This window comes from Tympanuchus pallidicinctus, unplaced genomic scaffold (assembly GCF_026119805.1).
Source record: "Tympanuchus pallidicinctus isolate F22 unplaced genomic scaffold, pur_lepc_1.0 scaffold20, whole genome shotgun sequence".
Classification (NCBI taxonomy): Eukaryota; Metazoa; Chordata; class Aves; order Galliformes; family Phasianidae; genus Tympanuchus; species Tympanuchus pallidicinctus.
This window is the reverse complement of record NW_026294722.1, coordinates 6,221,042-6,244,201: the sequence shown is the minus strand read 5'-3', so window position 1 is coordinate 6,244,201 and position 23,160 is coordinate 6,221,042. Positions and strand designations below refer to the sequence as shown.

General features: G+C 41.1%; 1 protein-coding gene across 2 annotated transcripts in view; it reads right to left on the bottom strand.

The window, feature by feature from the left end:
• Positions 1 to 3,205: 3,205 nt before the first annotated feature.
• The window catches only part of TAF4 (TATA-box binding protein associated factor 4), a 36,020-nt gene continuing 16,065 nt past the window's right edge, over positions 3,206 to 23,160 (bottom strand). Inside the window, exons 3-16 of one of the 2 annotated variants that reach the window (XM_052683893.1) lie at positions 20,011 to 20,177; positions 19,432 to 19,551; positions 18,218 to 18,337; positions 17,346 to 17,468; positions 16,470 to 16,559; positions 15,195 to 15,446; positions 14,021 to 14,168; positions 13,564 to 13,678; positions 12,754 to 12,923; positions 12,016 to 12,146; positions 10,622 to 10,747; positions 8,878 to 8,934; positions 8,675 to 8,794; positions 3,206 to 4,722 (exon numbers count right to left, since the gene is read on the bottom strand). In XM_052683893.1, coding sequence (XP_052539853.1) covers positions 4,555 to 4,722; positions 8,675 to 8,794; positions 8,878 to 8,934; positions 10,622 to 10,747; positions 12,016 to 12,146; positions 12,754 to 12,923; positions 13,564 to 13,678; positions 14,021 to 14,168; positions 15,195 to 15,446; positions 16,470 to 16,559; positions 17,346 to 17,468; positions 18,218 to 18,337; positions 19,432 to 19,551; positions 20,011 to 20,177 — 1,907 coding nt within the window. In that variant the 3' untranslated portion in view covers positions 3,206 to 4,554. The remainder of the gene's footprint in view (positions 4,723 to 8,674; positions 8,795 to 8,877; positions 8,935 to 10,621; positions 10,748 to 12,015; positions 12,147 to 12,753; positions 12,924 to 13,563; positions 13,679 to 14,020; positions 14,169 to 15,194; positions 15,447 to 16,469; positions 16,560 to 17,345; positions 17,469 to 18,217; positions 18,338 to 19,431; positions 19,552 to 20,010; positions 20,178 to 23,160) is intronic. The other variant, XM_052683894.1, reaches the window with a different exon arrangement.

Here is a 23,160-nt window from a genome sequence, read left to right as displayed (position 1 = left end):
TTTTTTTTTTTGTTATTATTACTGTTATTATTTCTAATTCGAGCTTTGTTTTTCTCCCTTTATCGGCTAGCCTATATGCACCCTTCCTCCCCTTCGCGTTTTCTGCTATTTACCTCCCAGCAAACAGATACTGCTGGTTCGGAATGAGGCAGACGTGCCGCCCCGAGCGGGGCTGAGCCGGGGATGGAGCCGGGCGGGCTCCGAGCTCCCCCTGCCGCCCGCCGCGGGGCCGGGAGCGAATTGGGCTCTTTATTAATGAACGGGCTGCAATTAGCTAGCGGCTCCCGGGGCTCCGTGACAGCGGATGCCTTAACGATGCGGGACGAGGAGGTCGTGCGGTGCAGCTTTCTTACCCCTTCTCCTCTGCCTTTCCCCACGCAGACACAGAACTGTACGGCAGAGACCGTACTGCAGGAGGCGAACAACCGTTCCGCGCGCGCTGCCTGCGCTCATCGCCCATACAGAGCGCGAAGGGCTCCTCCCGCAGCACAGAGCTGCCCTCTATCCGCTTACCGCTGCTACTCCCTTATCCTGCTCAGCCGGCTTTACGTCCTGGGCACCCGCTTCAGCTGTTGCTTTGCGCTACCGGCACACAGCCCTCATCCAGCATCTCTCCCCTCCAAACCAACCTGGCCCTCGACCAGGCAACGGGGTAAGGGTGACACACTGATATATGATAGAAAGAGCGAAGAAACGTTAAGTTGCTCAGCTATTACTTTTCAAGCATAAGCGATCAGTCCCACCTCATAGCTTTCCCTTGCTCCTTCAGAAGGGGAAGAAAGCACTGGGCACTGTGTGCAGACAGCAGAGTTGTCCCTGCAGGACACTGCATCCCAGCGCCGCCTCCTGGGAGATCACACAGACCGATCCCAGCTCCATCCCTACAGTTGGCAATGCTCCATTGCAGCGGTGTGAAATCACAGCACTGAAGGCAGGACAGAAAGCCAGGAAGCACGTGAAAAATTATTTACATCACTTATATATCTGTAGGTAGACTTCGGTTTGCTGTTGGATTGAGAAGTACACAAGTGCTGAAGCGCCCCATCCCTGGAGGTGTTCAAGGCCAGGTTGGATGGGGCCCTGGGCAGCCTGGTCTGCTATGAAATGGGGAGGTTGGTGGCCCTGCGTGTGGCAGGGGGTTGGAGATTCGTGATCCTTGAGGTCCCTTCCAACCCTGGCCACTCTGTGATTCTGTAAAGCCACGCTGTGCTCCGATCAAAGGTTAGGAGCAAACTGAAGCACCCAGCCAGCACTCGCCTAAATCCCAGATGTGCAAACAGCCCTGCAGGAGCACTGGAAGTCTCTGAAGAGGCTCTTCCCTCTGTAAACACACAGTACAAAAGTTTACAGCTGGATGCATGGATCTGCATACACAGGGCAGGGAGAAGTTGCTGCTTGCATGTATGAGGTGTGCAACCAAGCAGGATTCTGACTTACCCCAACTGTTAACTCTTCTCTGCCAGTTTCAAAGCTGTTGAAGTGACTGCTGTGTTAGCATGTTATTTGTAATTCAGACCATTAATGAAGATGAGGAAATTTCTTGGATCAGACTGAAGTCTCCAATGAAATCTGAGCTGTTGGGAATATTGGTGGCATTGATCAGTGCCTATGCATGCCTTTCCCTGCATATTTCAATGCCTTGGAAAGTGTATCAGTTCAATTGCAAAGCTGTGAAATACGAAAACAAGGCTCACATCAGAGTGCATCGTATCTCAGTGGCTCCATGGATTTCTGTGCTAGAAAAAAGCCAACAGCAGTAGCTCAGGAGCATTACAGCTACACACCATCTAATTAATGGTGTTGAAGTAGAGCAAGGCTAACACAAGGCAGGGTGCAGGGCCTGCAGGTCACATGCAAGAGTGCTGCAAACTTAGAGTGAAGGGCTGGCGCTGCACCAGGGCCCAGAGCTCCCCTCTCTGCAGGGCACTGACACACCAGGGCTGTGCAGCACTCGCTGTGTTCAGCTCCAACTTCTGCTCTGGGTCATAAAGCTTCTGAGAGGCTTTAAAATAGTCACCATCTCATTCATATATACAAATGTGAGCTACAGGAGGGCTCACCAACATTCCTGCCTGGAAATCAGGGACTGCCTCTGGGTGGGAAGAACTGCATGGAGCCAAGGGCTGACTGCACTTCCAGACGTGATGTAAACCAAAACCAAGTGCTGCAACCTTACAGATTGCCTCCTCTGCCCAATTCCTCTGGCTGCTCCAGCACTTCCCAGCCTTCTGCCTGGACAGCAGAGAGCCAAGCAGCTCCAGTTTCTCAGGTATGCTTTACCCCAAAGCAACACACCAGGGTCAGGAGGTTCTTCCCAACTCACCAGCAGCAGCTCTGTGCTCGTTGGCTGGAAGGCTATGACAAGCTATGACAATGATCTGGCCAAAAGTCAAGGCCATTTCTTTATACTTAACAACATCACCTAATTCCAAAGACAGAGTGGAGTTAACAAACAAGTAAAACCTTCCAGTAAGTGCTGTACCTGACGTTGGGGAGCACAACACTGCTGCAGCCCTCTGCTTTGCAGTGGGTCTCTGTGCCACGTGAGCAGTGCAGCCCTCCAGCAGCACACGTGGTGCAGGAACCCATAGGTAGGTTTGTCTGTCCACAAGAAACAATGATGAAAGCCACTGATTTTTCTATGCACCTAACAGGGGGGACTGGGACCTCACAATCGTGAATTTATTTATTTTTGTAAACCACTCACGTGGGGAAAATTATTTTCTATAAAAATCAGAAGCGAAACATTCAGTACAGAGCATCAGAAATAGACCTTCTGGTTTTCACATCAGTAAACAGCAGTGAGTCCCCGATGGTGCTCTTTCACAGCCGTGCTCCAGTGTTCTATCACACCTCCTTCTGCATCCCGCTGCAGCAGCTGTGGCTGAGGAAGCAGGCCTGCCCTCTCTTGCTTCACTAGATCAAAACCAAACACTTCTCAGGATCTCTTCAAAAAGTTTCCCCACTTCAAAACCAAGCACAAAATGCCCCACGAGCCATTGGCCTCCATCTGAGATCCCCAAGCCAATAACGATGCTTCCAGATGGAATAAGTTACACACCTCCAAAACACTGACAAAACAATGTAAGAAACCAAAGTGCATCTTTAGCAAACAGCATCCCCTCGGGCAGCCCCAACTTTTACTGTACCAAGAAAAATAAATTCAAGAGGAGAAAAGATTCAGAGAGAAAAATACATTAGCAAATACAGATAAATTTGTTTTTAATAAAGGAGTTAATTTTCTTTCAATCCTATATAAAACAATAGCAATTAAAAACTTCATTTTTGAAAGTAAATATTTACATATGAACAAGTAACTGTGCAAAATTTACATGAAAAAAAATGGAAAGACAGGATTTCCTAAAAGACAAAATGAAAGGGGTGTAACAGTTGTCAGGTGTTGATAAAAATACTGATCAGCATTCAGTTTACACGCAAGAGAGTTAAATTCTACCATGAGAGGTCACACAAAGAAAGCCAAAGTATTTACAGTCATAAAAGTACTATCAATAGACAATTTAATACAATAACCTCTGAAAATATAAAGAACCAATTAGTATATTTGTAATAAAAAAATAGGTACAAAGAAGGGACTTTGCTCTGGACATCTTTAAAGTAGGCCCACAGCTTGCATACAGTCTTTTAGCAAAATAATTATAGTTTACATAGCCATTTTTATGTTATGTGCCAAAAATTATGTACAATTACTGACAAAATACACCAACCATTTTTCAACACTTGATTCACACTGATGATTCCTCTCAACTTCGATTTTATTTAATCTAAGCTTTCACTTTAGCTAAAAAACACAGTGCAAGTAAAATATATTTATGCTGAAAAGGTTTCTCTTTTTTTCCTTTTTTTCCTTTTTTAACTTTACAGCTTTACAAACTATAGCAAATAAAATGCATTTTTACAGATGCTGCTAAAACATTCAGAAGTAACCCTCCTTTACGGGATTTCAGGGCCTCTAATAAGCAATAATGTGATTAAAATTGAGGTTATGTTTAAAATTAACTGTATATCCCTCTAGATTTGGAACATTTGGGGGAAAGATAAATATCCTTAAAAAAATCAGTTTGCTTTGCTAACTGACTGTTCGAAAAAAACCAAGCTAAATGAAATGAGGTCATCTGCTGTAGACATATGCCTATATAACTGATTGAGTTGAATAAAACTGAACTGAAACGCACAATTAATGTCAAAACTGCTACAGGGCTGACAGGGTAGCTAGTTATTTGCTAAACGATTCCATCAGTCTTTATATATGGCTTGTTTGGCAAGAAGGCCACTCAATCAAGAGATGAGTTAAAGTTTAATTGTCCTTTTATAGTATCCACAGGCCTTGTAAGTATCCTCACTGTTACAGAAACGTATTTTCTCTCACACTGAAGAGTTTATTTATAAACAGGAATATAAAACTGTTCCATGTAAAGAGGTGGCTGTTTTTCAAACAATATCCCATTTGCTTGTTACAAAAAGGCGAAATCTGCAAATATATAAAAAAATGTCCCCAGGCGGCTCTCCGTCAAAAATACCTTGATCTTTTCCACTTTACTTAAGGAATGCTTTGTATAGCAATAGTGAATGGCTTGTCTCTCGCTCATTTTCTAAACAAAATATGAGGTCCCTGAGGTTCACCCGCGTTATCCTTTGTCGCGTAAACTGTCTGGTTGTTCCAACTCCAGAGCTGCCTGGGACTGCTGCACTCGAACCAGATCCCTGCGGAGGAAAAGAGCAGAAGCATCAGAACAGGTCTGTGGCCACACGCAGTCAGAGCTTCCCACAGAAAACACAAGGTGAGAGCCAACAGAGGATGTGCAGGCAGCTCACAGGCGGTGCACGCTATCAACTGAGGCATTCCTTGATTAGCGTTTTATTAACTGCAGTTCAATAATTAAACGCTATCGGTGACGCTTAACATAATTCAAATTAAACAAACAAACCATACCAAAAAGCTGCTTCCATTTGTAGTAAGGCAATCCCATGAAGCAAAGCAAACAAAAAGCCTCAGTGTTTGTACAGACCCTCGCCCTGCAGCTCTTTCTGAACTGGGAATTGCACCCATCCACGGGGCTGGGAGTCTCCAATCACGCCCTTGATCTCCCCTGATCTTCACAGCAGAGCGCCACCAGCTCTGCCTGTTGCTGACGACAGCTGGGACCAAGCTCAGGATTATATTAAGCAGCAGCTATTCTGGACACCAGCAGACATTCTCTAACCATCTCTGAATTCCTGTCTGTCATTTGGCAACGTTTATCCCTCTGGTACACACTGGTCATCTGCCACAAGTAAAGCATTCTTTGTTACTTCAGAAAAAAAAAGAACAAGAAAAACAGCAGAAAGACCATAAGATTTCTTCAGAGATGTTTAGATGTGCCACAGCCCTTCTTCAGCTGTTTACACGCAGGTAGACTCCTAACCAAGCTGATAGAGCAACTCTGCTACAGCTGAGTCGAATTTTCACTTGCAGAAGAGAAATCACAGCTGTGAGAGGACACAGGTGATTAATACAACTATCTGTTTCTTATGCTTTCCTTTACGTAAGCAAGGAAATCCTGCAGTGCTTTAAATGCCATGAGATCCAGCAAGAACGCTGTCTACAGTAACAGACTGTCTCTTTCAGCAAAGATATGGATGTACCACCGAGTCTTCCAACATGTGCACCCAGCGCCCTGTCGGGCAGCGATGCAGGACAGCAACCGAGGCACAGCGCTGCTCCTCATCTCCCGGCAGAACAGAACGGCAACAGTGAGCACAGCCGCCAGCAGATGGCAGAAAGACACCAAAAACCAACTTTCAGCTCCAGCTTTAGAAGCCCGGGATACTTTCAGCAGCTGCCCGTTGGAGATACTTTGCTCTTTGTGCATGAGAAGAAATCATACATGTGGAGTGACTGGAAACAGACCTCATTTCCATGGCTTGCTTACAGATACATTTTTTCACCTCCAATTTCATTCACTAGAATGTTCTACTACTCTTTTTTCCACGAATTTTAAAAACCAGCTGACACCAGAAGTCCATTGCCTGGTGTTCTGGAGCACCAAAAGAAGTGTTCCAAGAACACCGTAGGCCTGAGAAAAGCAAGAGTAGTACAGTAGCACAAGAGCCATGTGAACAAGCTGCTGAGACACACACCCATGCAGACCTCTACATGTCACATTTGTATGCTGATTCTTGGTGCACACAACTGAGGAATCAACCTAACCCCGTGTTGGAAGGTGTTGTCACTGCAGCACACCACCAGCAATGGAGTCGAATCACAGAATGGCCAGGGTTGGAAGGGACCTCAAGGATCATGAATCTCCAATCCCCTGCCACATGCAGGGCCATCAACCTCCACATTTAATAGCACACCAGGCTGCACAGGACCCCATCCAACCTGGCCTTGAACACCTCCAGGGACGGGGCATCCACAGCCTCTCTGGGCAGCTGTGCCAGCACCTCACCACTCACAGCAAGCACATCACTTGTCGAGCCCACAAGCCCTCTGAGCTGCTTAAAGGCCAGATTTCCAAAGGCACATTTTAAAGCACTTACACAACATTATGTGCTTATTTTCTATCTACTTCAATGGAGACTGGATGCAGGACAGCATTGGATGCTAAGTATCAGATACATACAAGTTAGGAATAAAAGGTCTATAGAAAGAATGGCTGGGTGGGGTTCTTTTATTTTTGTCTTTCAAATATTCCTTAAAATCACAGAATTGCTCAGGTTGGAAGAGACCTTAAAGATCATCAAGTCCAACTGCAACCTAACCATACTGCCCTAGCAACCCTCTGCTGCATTAGGAGAGGCTCAATCCTCATTTTATTACATAGACGACTTCAAACCAATAGACATTTTAGGAGCCATTATAAAGAGAGGTAACTGCTACTCCTGTAGGCACAGAATGAGTTAAGCAGCTTTCTCATAACTGTCAATAGAATCAAGTAGACCTAAGATTGTAAAAATGACAGCAGCCTATTGTGTTGATTTTGAAACAGTACAGTTATTACTTAGAGGTGATTTTACACAAAATTAAGATTCAGCATTCCGAGACATCAAAAGCTTACATTTACAAATCTGTGTCTAAGTAATGACAAACCTTATTTTCCACACTTCTTGTAATATGCCTTAGCTACAAACTGCACACAAACGGCGACAAGTGGAGCTCAATTTAAAAATGTCAAGTGACACAGCAGCAGAAGCACAGCTGTGAGTTTATCAGATCAAAAGCAGCTGGTTCTTAATTAAACGACAAAAAATTAGATTTCCTGGAAACCTGTGGTTAATTGGTTAACCAGTAAGCGATTAATCTAGGATAACTAAATTAGTCAGATTGAGATGAAATACAAACAAGCGTTCGCAGCAGATATGAAACACATTTCATCACCCCAGTGACACGAACAGCCTATTGACACTGCTGCACAGCTGAGCAGGCAATGCCACAGGAACACCCCGGGGGATTTCAGTGTACTGCTCAGAGGCCACATCATTTATACCAGTATTGATCTCAGGGCCACAGTCTGCAAACTTTCTAATTTTAAACTGCATTTACAAAACTTTAATTCGAGAATTTGCTAACTTATGTAAAAACATCCCTATCAATAATAGGCATTTCACTAGCTTTCAAAACTCTAGATTGTTTATGAAGATGCTCAAGAGGCTTGATTGTAATATAAAAATGCCACCTACTGGTATTCAGATTGTTCTGTAATGTTTTACATCAAGGATTTGTAAATTACTGCTTCTAATGACTCAGTATAAAAGGAGGTGAACTATCCTGAAACAGAGCTTCTCTATAGCTGAAACTGCCTCAGCAGCAAAAATGTGGGATGCTCATTCACAAGCAGAATTATTCAATTATTACTATCCTGTCACTTGCTATCAGATAAAAAATTCTGCAGGGAAAACACCTCAAATTATGAAAACAGAGCTTTTGGTCCTGTTAATAACAAGTCCTTTTTAAGCATTAGAGAAACCCTATATTCAGTGTCTTCCATGCACAAAGCAATTTTATATCATATCACGTTCATTAACTTGTTTACAAATACTGCAGATAGTTTATCAATCTACCTGAAATTAAATGAACATTAAACCAATCAAATATTGAGCATACTGATAACTTTGTCAGTAGAGACTTTTTTAATCTTCAAAAGGCTAGATTAAGTTGTGAGATATCCAAAGGATGTAGGTGAGCACCACAATCACACAGAAATTGTCCAACTGATCTGCTGCAGAGATCCTAAAACTAAGGCCAATCAAAAGATGACGAAATAAATTAGGCAACTTCCTATAATTGGAAGCTCCTAGTGATTCAACTCTATCACTTCAGCCACCTCACTAAAAGCATTAATTAGGCTGTGCTATTACTTAATCAGTTTGGCTACAATTATAACAATCTCTTCCAAAACCGTGGAGGTCCAAAAAGGCACAGACTTGAGCAAACAGCAACTGCTTTCTAACATGCCCCAGGTCCCACAGAACAGGGAACATCACTCAGTTTTACTCCCCATGTCATTGCATCGATGCTAAAAATTAATCCTGGCCCTGGAGAAAGCAAATCTGAACACATTCAAAATGCAATTCTGCTACTCAGAAACTTCCACACACGAGGGAAGAGAGCTCTGAAAAAAGTCTTTTACAGTGGAGTGGTGCAGCAAAACCAAGAACTGCAATTACACCATACCTCTGTCCCTGATCCAGATCCCGGTGAATCCACTTTCCTTTTCTTCCTTGGACCAATTGCAGCTAATGCAGTCAAGTTGGCATCCCTCTGTCTCATCTGTGCTAGCTCTTGTTGCTGCATCTGCATTTGCCAGAAAGAGGACCATTAATTATTTTTCCTTTAAATTTTCCAAATAAAAGTTAACCTTAAAGTGAAACACTTACCTCCTTGGCCTTCTGCTTCAGCCTAAGCTGTTCTGGATCTTCTTGCCTGGATCGAGACTGTGTTGATAAAATGTCGAACACGGGCAGGTCAGGGAAGAAAAAGAAAAAGAAAAATCAATTAATTTACAAAAGGAGTTAAAAGAAGATATGTCTTATACTGCATATGAAGGCTTTTCTTAACTCCCATAGGAAGTGGAAAGTAGGTACCTACCACTTTTGGAGAAGAGACAGGGAAGGAAAATCATTCTTAGAAATTACAAACAGTTTTCCATTTCTTAGCTTCAGGTAATTGTTTTTGAGAAAGCACCTCCCCTTCTTCAGCTTTGTTAAAAGCAGGAAAGGAACAGCACACATTTGTGCCTAAAGAAAACCACTATGAGGCACAAAATACACACAACTCTGAATCTCAAAAAGGAATCACACCTTTACTTTTCAGAAGAATTCCTCCCATACATACAACCACATGGATGGTAAGAACATTATTTGCTGTGCCTACAAATGGTCAAGCTGCCATTTGAACAGGCAGAAGGCCACTTAAGTGGCCAACAGACCTCAAGCATTACCACCTGCCCATCGTATTCCATATTCTTAGAAGTAACAGAATGCCTTATTTCAATAAACTCTATAGTCTAATGATATTAAGGCACTGCCTTTGGTTGTGTTTTTGGGGATATGTGTATCAGCTCTTTTTGCTTCTAGTTTTCTGCTTTTTTCCAAGAAGTCAAACAAACAGAAAATGGGAAGAAGTTCACCACAGTCTTTCATTCATACTCCTCACACAGCAATACCACGTGTATCCAAACAAATGATGTTTTCAATCCCATACAACCTCTAGACCAGCAACAAAATAAATTATTCTAATTCAATACTCAAGCATCCTTCAAATGTTAAGCTTTTCCTCATGATTAACCAAGGTCTTTCCTGCTGCACTCCAGGTGCCACAAACACAGGAAATTATAAGAACATGCAAATTACTGTTTCATAGAGTAAGTGCAGTGATTTACATGTATCTCACCCCAGTCTTCCCTATTCTGAAAAGAATGTATAAAATCTTTTCTTACTTCATAGGTCACATTTCCTAGACTTCTAAATTGCTTTCCTTCAGAAATCTACCTGCCATAGGGCTCCTGGACAGAGTATTCCATCTCAAGTATAATAAATAGGAACCAACTGAAATGTTTGCTGACATCTTATGTGCAAACACTGCACTAACCAATTTTGATGTCATCAACTCCTACCTTACCATAACAGAAATGCTAGGTTGTTTTGTGAACTGTGCTCCTTCCTAGGTAGTCACATTCATCCTATATTTGGGTCACCAAGTACAACCGAAAAGGGCAGCGCTTACATCAACTGCTTCCTATTAATTACATTTCTTCTATTTGTCAGAACGTTTCTGAACTCTATTCCCCAAAATACTGGTAACTTCTCTATTGCATATAATTTAGGAATACAACCAAGCGATAAAATTAACCTTTTTCCACAGTGAAAAGCACAAAGACTGGCTTTGAGGGCCTACTAAATTTGGGGAAATGCAATGAGAAAGGCACAGCAGCTGCCCTTTCTGTGGAAAGCAGAACAGAGCTGTACCTACAGATACAGCCCTCATCATGTTCCACCTCGGAAAATCAGTCTTTCCCTTCACTGGATGTCCTTTACAAAGAGAAGAAATTCTGCACTTTTGACGTAAAAAGAAAAAAAAAGGAAGACACTTTGCAAATGTGTGTGAAATCCAAGCACTTGCCTTTGCTGCACGCATTAAAATTTCCCTTTCTTGTTCATCTTTACGCTGCTTCTCTATTTGATCAAGTTGTTCAAAGAACTTGAGCTGTGCCCGAACGTCACTTGCTTGTTCGTATCTTTCATCATCCTGAAAACATGGCAAATATGTTCCTCATTACATATCTTAAAAACAAAGCTGTTAGCTTGTACTGTACTGGAGAAGAACATATACATTTAAATCTCAACTGTTCACTTTGTCCTTTTCAACCAAACAGCAAGTGTGTGTTTACACCAGTCAAACCAGCTCTTAAAAGCATTTTGTTCTATTTTGTGAATTCATCAGACTTTGACTTCCACATTAATACCATCATCGTTTTACCTTCACAAACATAGTTTAGAGATTCTTTTTTCTTCTATTTGCATCTATTAAGTATATGCATCTGTCAGATAGCAGTCTTGAGAATTCAGAGCAGTGCTCCTTAGTCCCACACTGATCCCAGCAGCATTAACAGATGCAGGCTACTCTTAATACAACACAGCCGGGTGATTGAAAAGCAGGTAAAACTCAGTAGCTTGTCTTATATTCAGCCACTTGTTTCCCTACAAAGGGCCTCATTTAACATTAGTTACCATCAAAAGGAGTAGAGGATATGCTTCCTATATGTTGGCAATGGGAGGAGGGAAGGATATAAATTGATGTAAGCCTCAATTCTAGATTTGGCTGCATCTTCTTGCTAGGGCAGTTGTAGAGCTGGACTTCTATGACTCACAGTATACCTTTTTGGAGGGTCAGAGCAGTCAAAGAATATTTCCTTGAAAGGAAATATTAATACATGTTCAATGATTACTTTCCTCCCAGTGCCCGGTGGGCCCATATAGATAGAACTCCAGAAACAAAGGAACACAGGGGTTCTACAATTATATCATCACTAAGCACACAAAAAAGGCTTCTGGAGAACAGCTCCTCCAGGTAGCTTCAACTGGAGATCAAAAAGCTAGCTGGCAATGTTGCTGTACGCCTGAAGAAAGGAAATGAAAGATGAAGAACTCATCTATCACATCACTCAGCTTTACTCTGGGAGACTTGATGCTGACTGACCTTTACCAGACAGCACACAAGGCTGGGGTGTGGTGAACAACAACAAATCACACCTTTTATCTGCCTCTCCCATTGTACAATCACTCAGATTTTACACATTTGATACAATTAAGTGGTAGGAATAGTTCATCTACATTTGTTTTAAAAACAATTTACACATGCAAGCTGAAGCCTACCAGTCATCCAGATACATTAACATCTTAGTGTAAGATGAATCAGAGACAATAAACAGCCTAACTTTAGAGAATGAAGAACATCGAACACATGTACATAACAGCACACTGTGTGCAGTGTGATTTGTGCAATTAAGCAGTTACCTTATAAGAAATATTCCTTTGCTGAGCAGTCTCTGATAGTTTTTCCACGAGGTTTTGTAGTCTTTGTTGTGTAGCATGTGATACATAGCTAACTACGTCAGGATGGACTTCTGTTATTCCATGTTTTTTACCTATGATCAGGGCAAAAGTTATAGAAAAAATAACAATTAACAATAATACTTATACAATCCAGTTAAACATCATGGCCAATGTCTATCATGGAAACGTAAACACTTGGCAAAGCAAGGCTTTCATGCATGTATGAAAATAAGCATTAGATAGGAAATGGTGTACACCCAAGTTTAGCCTAGCAAAGCTTGTGACCACTAAGAAATGCTGCATGCTACAGCAAAACAAGTAACTGAAGAAGGCCTTTTGTTATTCTATCACTTGTAGATTTGTAAGTAAACATGATAAAGTCGCTCCTGGATTTATCTTTTTTTCCAAACGAATTTCATTATTTTTGTTGCTGTATGATTTTATACAGTCAGTTTTAACCAGGTAATTTTAGTGTTAAACTGCCATACTTCTATAGCTTTGTTGTTCTTCACACCATTCCACTTTCATAAGCTGAACGATCACCTACAAGCATCCAATCACACAAAAAGACAACTGCTCTAACAACTTTAGAGCTACTCAAATTAATTTGTACGGAAAATGCCTTTCATTGAACACAGCACTGGTGAAACGTGCTTATTAAATCTCCAGATGATTCCATCTCCAGAAACATCAGCCTACCTATTTCTAATATCCTTCTTTGTAAAGGTGCCGAGAAGAGGAAGGTTTCATCTTTACAAGACCTTGTTAACGTGCCCACCAGCTCCGAGTTTGTTGCCAATATCCGAGCACTTTCCTCTGACAGGTTGACTCCAGCCATTGATGCAACGTCATTAATGTCATCGTCATCCCTTAAGAAAGGAAAATTCATTACAACCATTAAATTTACACTTATATCTACACACACTGCTACAAAACCACGGCTGCACATAATGAGTTCCATAATAAACCTGAATATTCCGTTTCATTTTTGCTTTTATTATGTGCTAAAATTAAACTAACATCATTGGATTCCAAAGAGCTCGAGGAGCATTTCTGTCATTTTGCATTTCCTAACTGTTTTTCTCAATATCTTTTCCTATGCAACATTTTAGTACCTTAAGAAATAAGATACTAGATACATCACCACCACAAATAATAATAAACTGCTCTCATCATTGTAAAACAGGCTGTACATCCAAACAATCTGAGCAGAGTTGGAAGGTGCAGAGGAATGAATTCTATTTGCTTGTTCAGACAAGAATTGTTTGTGAGTTTAAATATTTACCCTTAGTGCCAGGTAAATGATAAAACCAATCTGGCACAAGCATGTCCACAGCTGTTTGTACAAGTCTTTAAGGAACAAATCTGGCTACAGAAAATCAATTTTCAGTTCTTGTGTGTTTACCTAGCCTGATTCAGCACCACTAGAGTACATGGACTGGTTCCCACTAAGTTCTGCAGGCTGCCCAGGCAGTATGTATGAGTACAAATGAGCACATGGTTCCTCACCTAAAAGAACCTCCCCCAGGTTCTTTCAGTTTATTCTTCTGAGCAGCAGCTACTTGTGTTGAAACAGTGGCTATAGCTTTGTTTCCAGGTAATACTGTTGGTTTTACCACAGGTACTGCAGGAAAACAGACAAGATTTGTACATCAAATTTGTGTCAGAGCTTAGATTTACAAGCCAGTCACAGCTAGTAATGACAATACGCCTGGCACAAAGATTTTGCCTCAGCAATTTCTGTCAGCATCTCACCCACCTAGAACAGTGCCCTCCCATACAATTCCAGCACCCACACATTTTCTCTGGCTTCAAACACTGCCCTGCACGCGTGCACCCCCAGCCACTACCCTACGCACTGAAGATTTTAGCAGTGCTGCAATAGTGCACCAGTGGCACCTCAAAAGTGATGCTAAGCAAACCAACTGAATGCTATCAGAATGGCACGTATCAGGTGACCTCCTACCTGTCTGAAGTTGATTCAGCTGAATTTGCTGAGGAGTAGTGAGCATAATACGACTGTGTGGTTGCCGCAGTGCTACCATCGGTGTCTGTGTCAACGTTACCTGTGGGGGCCTTATCAACGTCCCTGCTTTCTGAGGCTGCTGAATAACCTGTAGGAAGAAAAGAACCTGTAAACAAATCTGAAACAACTAGGGCTAAGAATCAGGTGGGAAAAACAAAGCCTAACAACCAACACATCCGTTCGTCGATCTAGGTTCAGCACATGTTAAGGTATTCAAGTTTCTTTAAAATGAAGTCATTCTTCGTTGAAAAAAAATTAATAACCCACTTTCTGCAACCAAAAAAAAACCAAACCAGCAGAAAACCCCCTATTTCTGTTTAAGAACTCTATCTATAATCACAAAGATATGTTTTCTACATTAGGAAAACAGAGGCAAATTGCATCTGTCCGAACAGATTTAAGAACTAGAAATAATAGCAACTTGGTACAGGTAATTCAGCTGGTTTTACTTATACTGTTTTCATCCAGAAGCAGTGTAAGCCACAGCTGTGTAGCTTTGTACTAGGTTGCATTTTTTTCCCCCCTTCTTTTTGGTTACACTGAATATTTACAAATTGACCATAGGTGATCTCTACTTTCCATTTCATGCAAAAGTGTATGGATAGAGAAGCTCAGATGAATGGCAAGTGCTCATATACTAAGTAGCAAGAAATCACAGCAATTCAATTGTGCACATTAGTCAATACCTATCCCCAAAAAAACTTATGTGGAGGCACTGTTTTGCTACAAGAAGATATTAAGAGGTGGCGTGCACATGATACTACTCTTACCTGGTTTTCATGAAAGTTTACATACAGATCTAAATTTTTATTCCAGAACAGGAGAAAGAATTTGTCATTACACTTATGAAATGGAAAATGAAAATTCCTCCATAATACTGCTCTCACGGCTATGGAGTAATTGAGAAAATCTGCCAGCGTTTTTTGTTAAAACAGGAAATACAGTACTTTAATCAAATTGGATTTTAAATTACATATATTGTTCTCCTCCTTAGCAGCTACCCTTAAAAAAATGATCAAAGAGCTTCGACTGAATTAAACAATCAATCTGTCAAGTCACTGCACTCTGAAAAACCACCTGTTCAGCAACAGATGACACACTTCAACTCACGTACCAGTGGTGTCGACTGTCCTTGTTTACTAACACCAACTTGTGTAGGCTGAGTTAGGCTGATTACTGGTTGCTGTAGAGTACTTGTTACAGTTGCAGTTGCCTTCCCTGCTGCGCGCTGAACTGAAGGGCTGAGCATCACTGCTGTAAGTGCAGTTGTTGCTTGCGTTGTTGGCTGCGTTGTTGGCTGCTGTTGACTTTGCTGAATGAAAGCTGCAGAGTCTGGTGTTAACTGTCTCAAGGCAGGTAAACTCCTCTAAAAAGAGGAAAGGAAAGAATTTGCTTGAGTATTTTAATCCTATATCACAAAAGAAAATGTTAATCACAAACAGCAATTCATTTAATTTTAGTTCATTGTAACAGGATGCATGCACTTCTACATTAGAAAAGAAAACATGATAGCAGCACACAGAAATACCATGCCACTTCCCACTTTAAGCTAGACAGAGCAGCAGCACCTTTAGTTGTAGAAACTGGGCACATTGAGCCCACCTAGAAACCTTAACATATTTAACAGCCTAAGCTCACACTGCCTCCCTTGACTGCATTCCTAACTACATACACCAAGCTATGAGATGTGATGGATTAGACGACTGCAGTGTTTTACTTACATTAGCCATTTCTGAATGGTAACAATTTGTCCCTGTGAATAGCTCAAGTATGAACAAGCATTTAAGACCCCAGAAACGTCAACACACACCTACAACTATAAATGCATCCCTTAATCATACATTAGTCAAGATATACTCTTACCATAAAGGGCTGTTGTACCTTCTCTGATTTTTCAGGTAGAAAACGTTTCGGAATAAAAATTATTTTGAGCTGTGTCCAATGACTATAAAGTTTATGACAGATTGCATGTATTATTTAGAGATGACAACCTTCCTGTTTATCCACACAAACATGCACAGAAGCGTAAGAGTGTGAGTTTGTCCAGAAGGTAGGCTTTTCTCTCTCATTCAATCCCTATTTTTCAGAAACCATAATAAATCAACTCCTAGGCTTGGAGCTATGGAAAGAAACAGCTCGTAAGTCATAGGAAGAAAACCCTCACTTTCCAGATTTCTTGAAACAGCCACCTACTGACTATGCCAATGAATTATATTAACAAACTTCTGGAACCAGGAGACAAAAAACATTATTTTAAGAGAGCAGAAGTCTAACCAGGTACCATTTCAAATTCCATCTACACCCTCTTGGAATTCTTGTAGTGGCAAAAGATATGCTTGTGCTCACTGCTGCAAGTAGATAACCAGGAGGTGTAGTGAACACACATTACCTTCAGAAAAGGCACAAGGTAAGGTTGAGGTGAAGAATTAAGTTCTCTGTAGAGCCTACTGGTGAAATCTTCTGCTTCAATTTTTCCATCCTTCAAAAAGAAAAATGGATGAAATTGCAGAAATTAAATTCTTCAACACCAAAAGAAGAGAAATACTAAATCTATTGAAAATTAGTAGTTTTTAATCATTCTCCACTATTTTACTTATCAGCAGTTTCATCACAGTAACAATCTTTGAATGCAACTGTCTCTCACAAAAGCAGTTGTAGATTCCTCATAGGAAGGAAACACATTTCAAGATTTGATTTTGAGACTACTTCTAGTTACTGTGTGATAACACCTGGAATACACAACTTCATCTTAAATTAAAAGTCACTACCACCTACACTGAGCAGTAGTAATACAGAAATAAAAATTCATTCTATAAATATTAATTACGTCCAGCTTTAACATTAGCTTCAGCTATTAAGTTTATGTAAAAGTTTGCAGCTTCCTACACTGAACCATGGTGCCAGCTGTGCTGAACTGCCTTCCCTGAAGTACACAATTCATCTTTTTGTTCTCTGTTTTATCAATAAAAATTGCTGAATTTAAAGACTTCATATCTGCGCTATTTGCACTTAAATTTAACTCACCTAAGTCAACTACGATAGATTAATGAGTGCCATGGGTAAGTTCTCATGAGAACATAAGCAAGAACGTCTGCTTTTCAAGCTTCAAATAAAAATTCATGCATATATTTTAATTCAGAAAAACTTTTTTCAGTTTCATTTTTCTCCTATTTTAAAATCTTCCTCCTCATCATAAGAAAAGCTTTGTGCTGACTTGGCCCACATACTGCTATCCCACAAAAAAGTGTCTTTGAACTTTTTTTACCAGTAGGTTCTGTACCAATTCTTTCACATTAGCTGCGGTCTCTGAAGACTGTTTTCCAGATGATGCCAGTTTTATTAATGTGGATAGAAAGTTTTTACATTTCTTCACATTTTCCATTGTTTCCTGTTAAAAAGGGACAAGGGTGAAGAAAGGAAACAAAGGAAGCTGAACTCTTTTATAACAACTACTTTGACTACAAACTCAATAAAGAAATAAAGTCCTTCTCTCAGTTCATCACCAAATAATACTATCTATAAATTCAGGGCCTCTGCCACGTAGAAAATAACAAGACTGAAATACATTTTTTGCTTTATAAATACACATCTTTTTTATATTTTTGTTATCCGAATACAAAAAATTCTGATTCTCAATAAAACTAGGAAATGCAAAGTATTTTACGAATGGAAATTACGTGAAAATAGGCACTGCAGAAGAGCAACAGCAAAGCTCCTCCTTCCCAGCACACAGCACAGTGCACTCTGGTTCTCCCTGCTGCACAATCCTATAAACAAGTATCTTGAACAAGTCAGTGTCAGCTTCTTACCCCTTCTCATGCTGATTCCTTTCTGCTGTGTCAAACGATACACGTTCCCCCGAATACGTAACTCATGGTTTTTAAGAAAGGAATACTTTAAAAGCCATTACAGAAATAAATGTTACACTTTGGCAGCTCTCAAAATTCAAGTGCTCTGCATTTCACACTTAATAAATTATATGGTGCTGCTTAAAATTTTACTCCTTTTCTCCAAGACCAGTAGATAACACAACTCCTACATCTTTACTGCCTTCTACTTTATCAGAGGCCATGCATGTGTACAGCTGCACATACAGAAATGCAGCAGAATTGATTCTAAAAGCACTCAATAGCTTACTGTGGCAGCAGTGGAGGTTGCTGTTGTTCCTTGCACTGTTCTCTGAGGAGTTCCAGTTTGTACAGCTGTTGCTGCCCCCAACGTAGTTGTTTGTGCAGTACCACCCAGAACAATCTGAGGCTGCAGAGAACACAAACATAAGATTACTGTACTTGGAATATATTAAAACATGATTGCTTCCTGATCTGTCAAACAAACCAAGACACAGGACAGTAGCCCCTCTTTCACAGCTATTGCAAAAGGATAATCCACTTTCTGCTGCAGTGGAAAGAAAGAGCCACCAGATGGCACAACATGCTACACATTCGAGACTGCAATGGCTAAAGTCGATTTGAGTATTGCACGATTTCTGCTTACTGAATTAAGCAGCAAAATACACAAGCATACCCTCATACAGCTGTTTCCCAACACAACTGATGTAAGTAACTTCTGTCAATGTGCAACTCTTTTGGCTTGTTCCTTCAAATGCCACTTTCACAAAAAGAAGTGACCCAAGAGCTGTGGCCTTCTCCAGGTCTTTTAATGAACAATAGGATAAAGCATTTTTCTGCTTTTACAGACAACTTGGTAATTCGAAGTAAGATCACCATCTTTAAAGAAGCAGCATTGTAAATAAGAACTTTTCACACACAAAGTCCCACTGACAGACTTCCCACATCCTACTTACCACTGCAATCAATACTTATCAAGCTAAAGCTAGCTCTCCAAACTTTAACAATACCTTTGTAAACTTGCTCTTTATGTAAAGATCCACAAGAAAAGTGGTGCCAAAGCTACCTTACTGATATTTGGGAAACAGAAAAAGGAGACAGAGATTTAACCTGTCTCGTTTTTCATAGTCAGAGTAAATGAGAACAATGATGCACACATTTGAGGAAAAAATACACAGATAGAATGATCTCTTCCTTCAGTATAACAGCAGCGTAAATGAGTGAGACTCAGATACATTCTCACTTGGGCCTGGAAAGATCACTGACAGAAGCAAAGTCTACAAGGGGAAAAAGGTTAACGGGGTGTATAACAAAAGCTGCATTTTTCTCACTGATAATAATCCTGTACACTCTTATACTGTACACTCAGGGATGAAGAAAGCACAATTACATGTTTAGGTGATAGCATTTGAATCCTATAATTGCTGCCTGGAAGTCACATGGATCGCTTCACACTTTCTGCACCATGTCTTACAATCATGTATTTTGTGTCCACAGACTCACCTGCACAACAGGCGGACGCTGTAACGCTGTTGTGGGCTGCACTGTCGTTTGAGCCTGAGACACTTGCTTGATGATAGTAGTTGGTGTCACCTGTCGTGCAATAATAGATGTTCCTGGTGCCTTGGGAAAGAGGAATAGAAAAAAAATATTCAGAATGGCTTGGGTTCAAAGTGTCTTTAGAAATCACCTAGTTCCCACTCCCTTGTCACGGGCAGGGTTGCTACCCATCAGATCAGGCTGCCCAGGGCTCCATCCAACCACGCCTTTAACACCTCCAGGAATGAAGCATCCATGCCTAGTTCCTGTGGGCTGTCCAGACCAGTGTCTCACCACCCCCACCTCCTGACATCTAACCTAAATCTGTCCTCCTCTAGTTTAAAATCATTCCCCCTTATCATGTCACTATGCGACCATTTGAAAAGCAGCTCTCTGTCCTGTTCATAGGCTCCATTTAAGTATCAAAAGGGCTCAACAAGGTCTCCCCAGAGCCTTCTCTTCTCCAGGCTGAACTTTCTGGTGTATTCTTCTCAGGCGGAATCTCAGTGTATTTTTTTAAATGCTACAAGTCACTGAACTAACCTGCACTGTTGATATCTGCACTGGAGGAGCACTGGTAGGTGTAGCAGGTCGAGGAGTCATAGTATTCTGAGGCTGAGACTGGGCATGCGCCTGTGCTTGCATCTGCGCCAAGGCTTGTTGAGGGATCATCAGCAACTGCCCATTCTCACTACGCACGAGGACCATGCCTGTTAAAAAAGAAACTGGTCAACAAACACACTGCCTTTTTCAAACGTAAAGGAGTGTATTTTCCTCAGATTTTTGTCCAGCTTAGGTATATGTGGAATCGCATCCCTCTCAACCTAATGCACCGTAAGGAGAGGTTAAAGTTGGCAACAGCTTAAAAACGCACCTGTTTGCTGCTAAGAAAAATGTTCTATGAAACACTGCAACTAAAGCAATCTTGCCGTTAAGCAAAACTCCTATTACTTTCAGAAAAATAAATAAATAAAACTAGGTTTCAACAGCAACAAGAACACAACCATCTAAGTTCTAAATTAATTTCCCCATAACAAATTTAGTAATGAACATGATTATAAAATCATAGTTTTTCTCATGTGCATCTGCAACAGAGCGCACCGTGCCACACTACACCCCAAAAGGAAAATAAAACGAAGAAGAAAATGAAGCAGTCATTCCCTGCTCAGCCACTCAGATAAGTACACTTAACCCCACTGGATAGCTGTAGGGAACCAGATTTCAACAGACAGATTTTCAGATGCTAGCCTCTTCTTCTTGAAGCACAGATAGGATCGGGACAATGCGAACAGTTTCTCCAGGCTCATTCCTTCCACATCTCAGTCAGTCCCCACCACCTCAGCCTCAAGAGCTCTGCAAAAGGCACCTAAGGAAACAATCTGTGTACCCAGAATTGGTTAGCCTATCGGAGCAACAAAACTACAGGAGGAAACTTCACCATGACAATCAACTGGCTCTACTGGAATTCCAGTTTTCCAGTGTTAGCCCATGAATAAAAAGTCTACACACATCCCCCCAAAACACGTGGAGATCTCTTCCATGCAATCTCAGAGCACGACCACCATAAACTACACATGAAGGTAAGATATTCAGTGATGAACTTTTGTTGCCCATCTTTGTCATGTTTCACAATAATCAGCTGAAGAATCTAAACACTCAATCAGTGGAAATCTTCAATATTATTATAACTGAAGACATGAGTACAGTGCAAGTCTAATTAGAGAGCTCTTTTCTAGGCAATGACAAATATACTGTACAGCTCATTACCACTTTGTTTCCAGCAAATGAGAAAGTCAAATATAACTACAAATGCTTTTGCTTAAAGAAGCTGTTATGTGCACACAAGCAGATTGACATCCATAAGAAGCTTTCCCAGAAACCACAATTTTGGGGTTCCCTAAGATATTCAAGGGCTAGGATATTCAACATGCCATCCAAAAGGTGGATGGGAAGAAAGAAAAGGCAGCAGATAAGCACAGAACGAAGGCTGCCTACCTCTGGAGAGCAAGCACCATGAAATATTGCCAGAGCTACATGTACAGTTGGAGCATGCCCACAGCAACAGAGCACAACTGCTGATCAGACAAGAGAAAAGCATTAGAAAACGTACCAACAAAGTTCAATTTTTAGCAGAGGACAGGCAAGCCAATCAGTTTTAACCCAAACGTTGACTCCACGCAGAGATTTCTATGGCAAGTCTGAACTTTTTCTCAAGTATCAGAATTATTATAAACAAGTTCTTCATACAAAGCTCCATTCATACCTATCCCTGTGTAAGTAGTTTTTCTACTGTGCTCACATACTTTAACACAGTTATTTTCAATTTGTGCTGTTTCTAACATCCCGTAAGTGAGGGTCTGCCACTGACCAACACATTGCTGTGCACTATATTAAGTACCTCTGCCTTTTTTACCTAGGAAGCCTGATCTGCATACTACAAAATCATCTTCTCTACTATAAACATGAACATTCAAGCATTCTTTCCAAGTCCCTCATTAAAAAGTCATCAAAATAAATTTTAATTACCACTTTTGTTGGAGGCTCAACAGAATCGTGAAGGAGGCTCATATTTTAGTTTTTTTAGTTTGAATTCAGCAGTTCATCACAGCTCCAAATAAAGGTTCAGCAGAACTGAGTTGTGTTGCTCCTTAAGCTGACAAGACTTGTCCTCCTGCCCAATGCCATGCATTGTGTTCTTGTGGTGGAGACCTTCCTGGATCTCTTGTTTTCAAGAGAGCATTTGGATGGAAAGGTTCATTACTGTATGGCACAGCAGCATGACCCTACATTGTGTCTTCTTTGACTCTGTCTATTTGTATTCTAGTTGCTAACAGCATTTCCATTTTCAGAGGATTTTGTTCTGTGTGTGCGCGTTTCTTTATTTTTAATTAATAAAACTTGTAAAGCCATGCAGTGAAATGAAAAGAACTCTGCCCATACGGTATGTCAGACAAACCAACCAGGCTTTCTTTATGCCTTCTCCTTTCCTGCTCCTTTGAAAGACAGCATGCCTTAGCATAGATTAAGGAGAAAGAATCCCTATCAATAATAGTTGGGGGAAAAAAAAAGGTTTTGTAGCCTTTGCAGAAGCCCTTTATCTGTGTAACCCCTGTCCAGCTAGAGAACCTCTACATTAAAAAATAAAAATAAAGGAATAAGGAAAACACAGAAGTTTTCTCTGACAAACATAGAAACCAGGATAAATAATCATTGCAAGAGCTGGAGTTCAGAATGACCACTAAAAGCTGCTGCAGACAGAGCAGGCATCTGCAGGTCTCTCTGGCCGAGCAGGCCGGCACTCCCACAGCAATGCTACACGTGGCAGCCATGCTCAGCATCAGCAATGCACTTCTCCAGGAGCCTCACATCCAGCTGGGGGCTGTGAAGGAGTTTCACCTGCAGTCAGCACACACCTGACTATCAGGTGTGCCCGTGCTCCTCTCTGTGCATAGCAGCATGCAGGAATGAAACACTTTGGTACCTGTGAAATATAAAATTAAGCTAGCATCCACTGGATCACAAGCGACAGCATCCCTTTGTGATGATGACCAGAAGAACAGATAGGTTGGAAAACCAGATTTTGCTCATTATCACACTCACAGATCAATTCAGAACCACGACTAAGGACTACAGCCCTTTAATAAATGTTGTTTGGGATTATTTGTTTGGTTTTGTTTAGCTGCAACATATGGA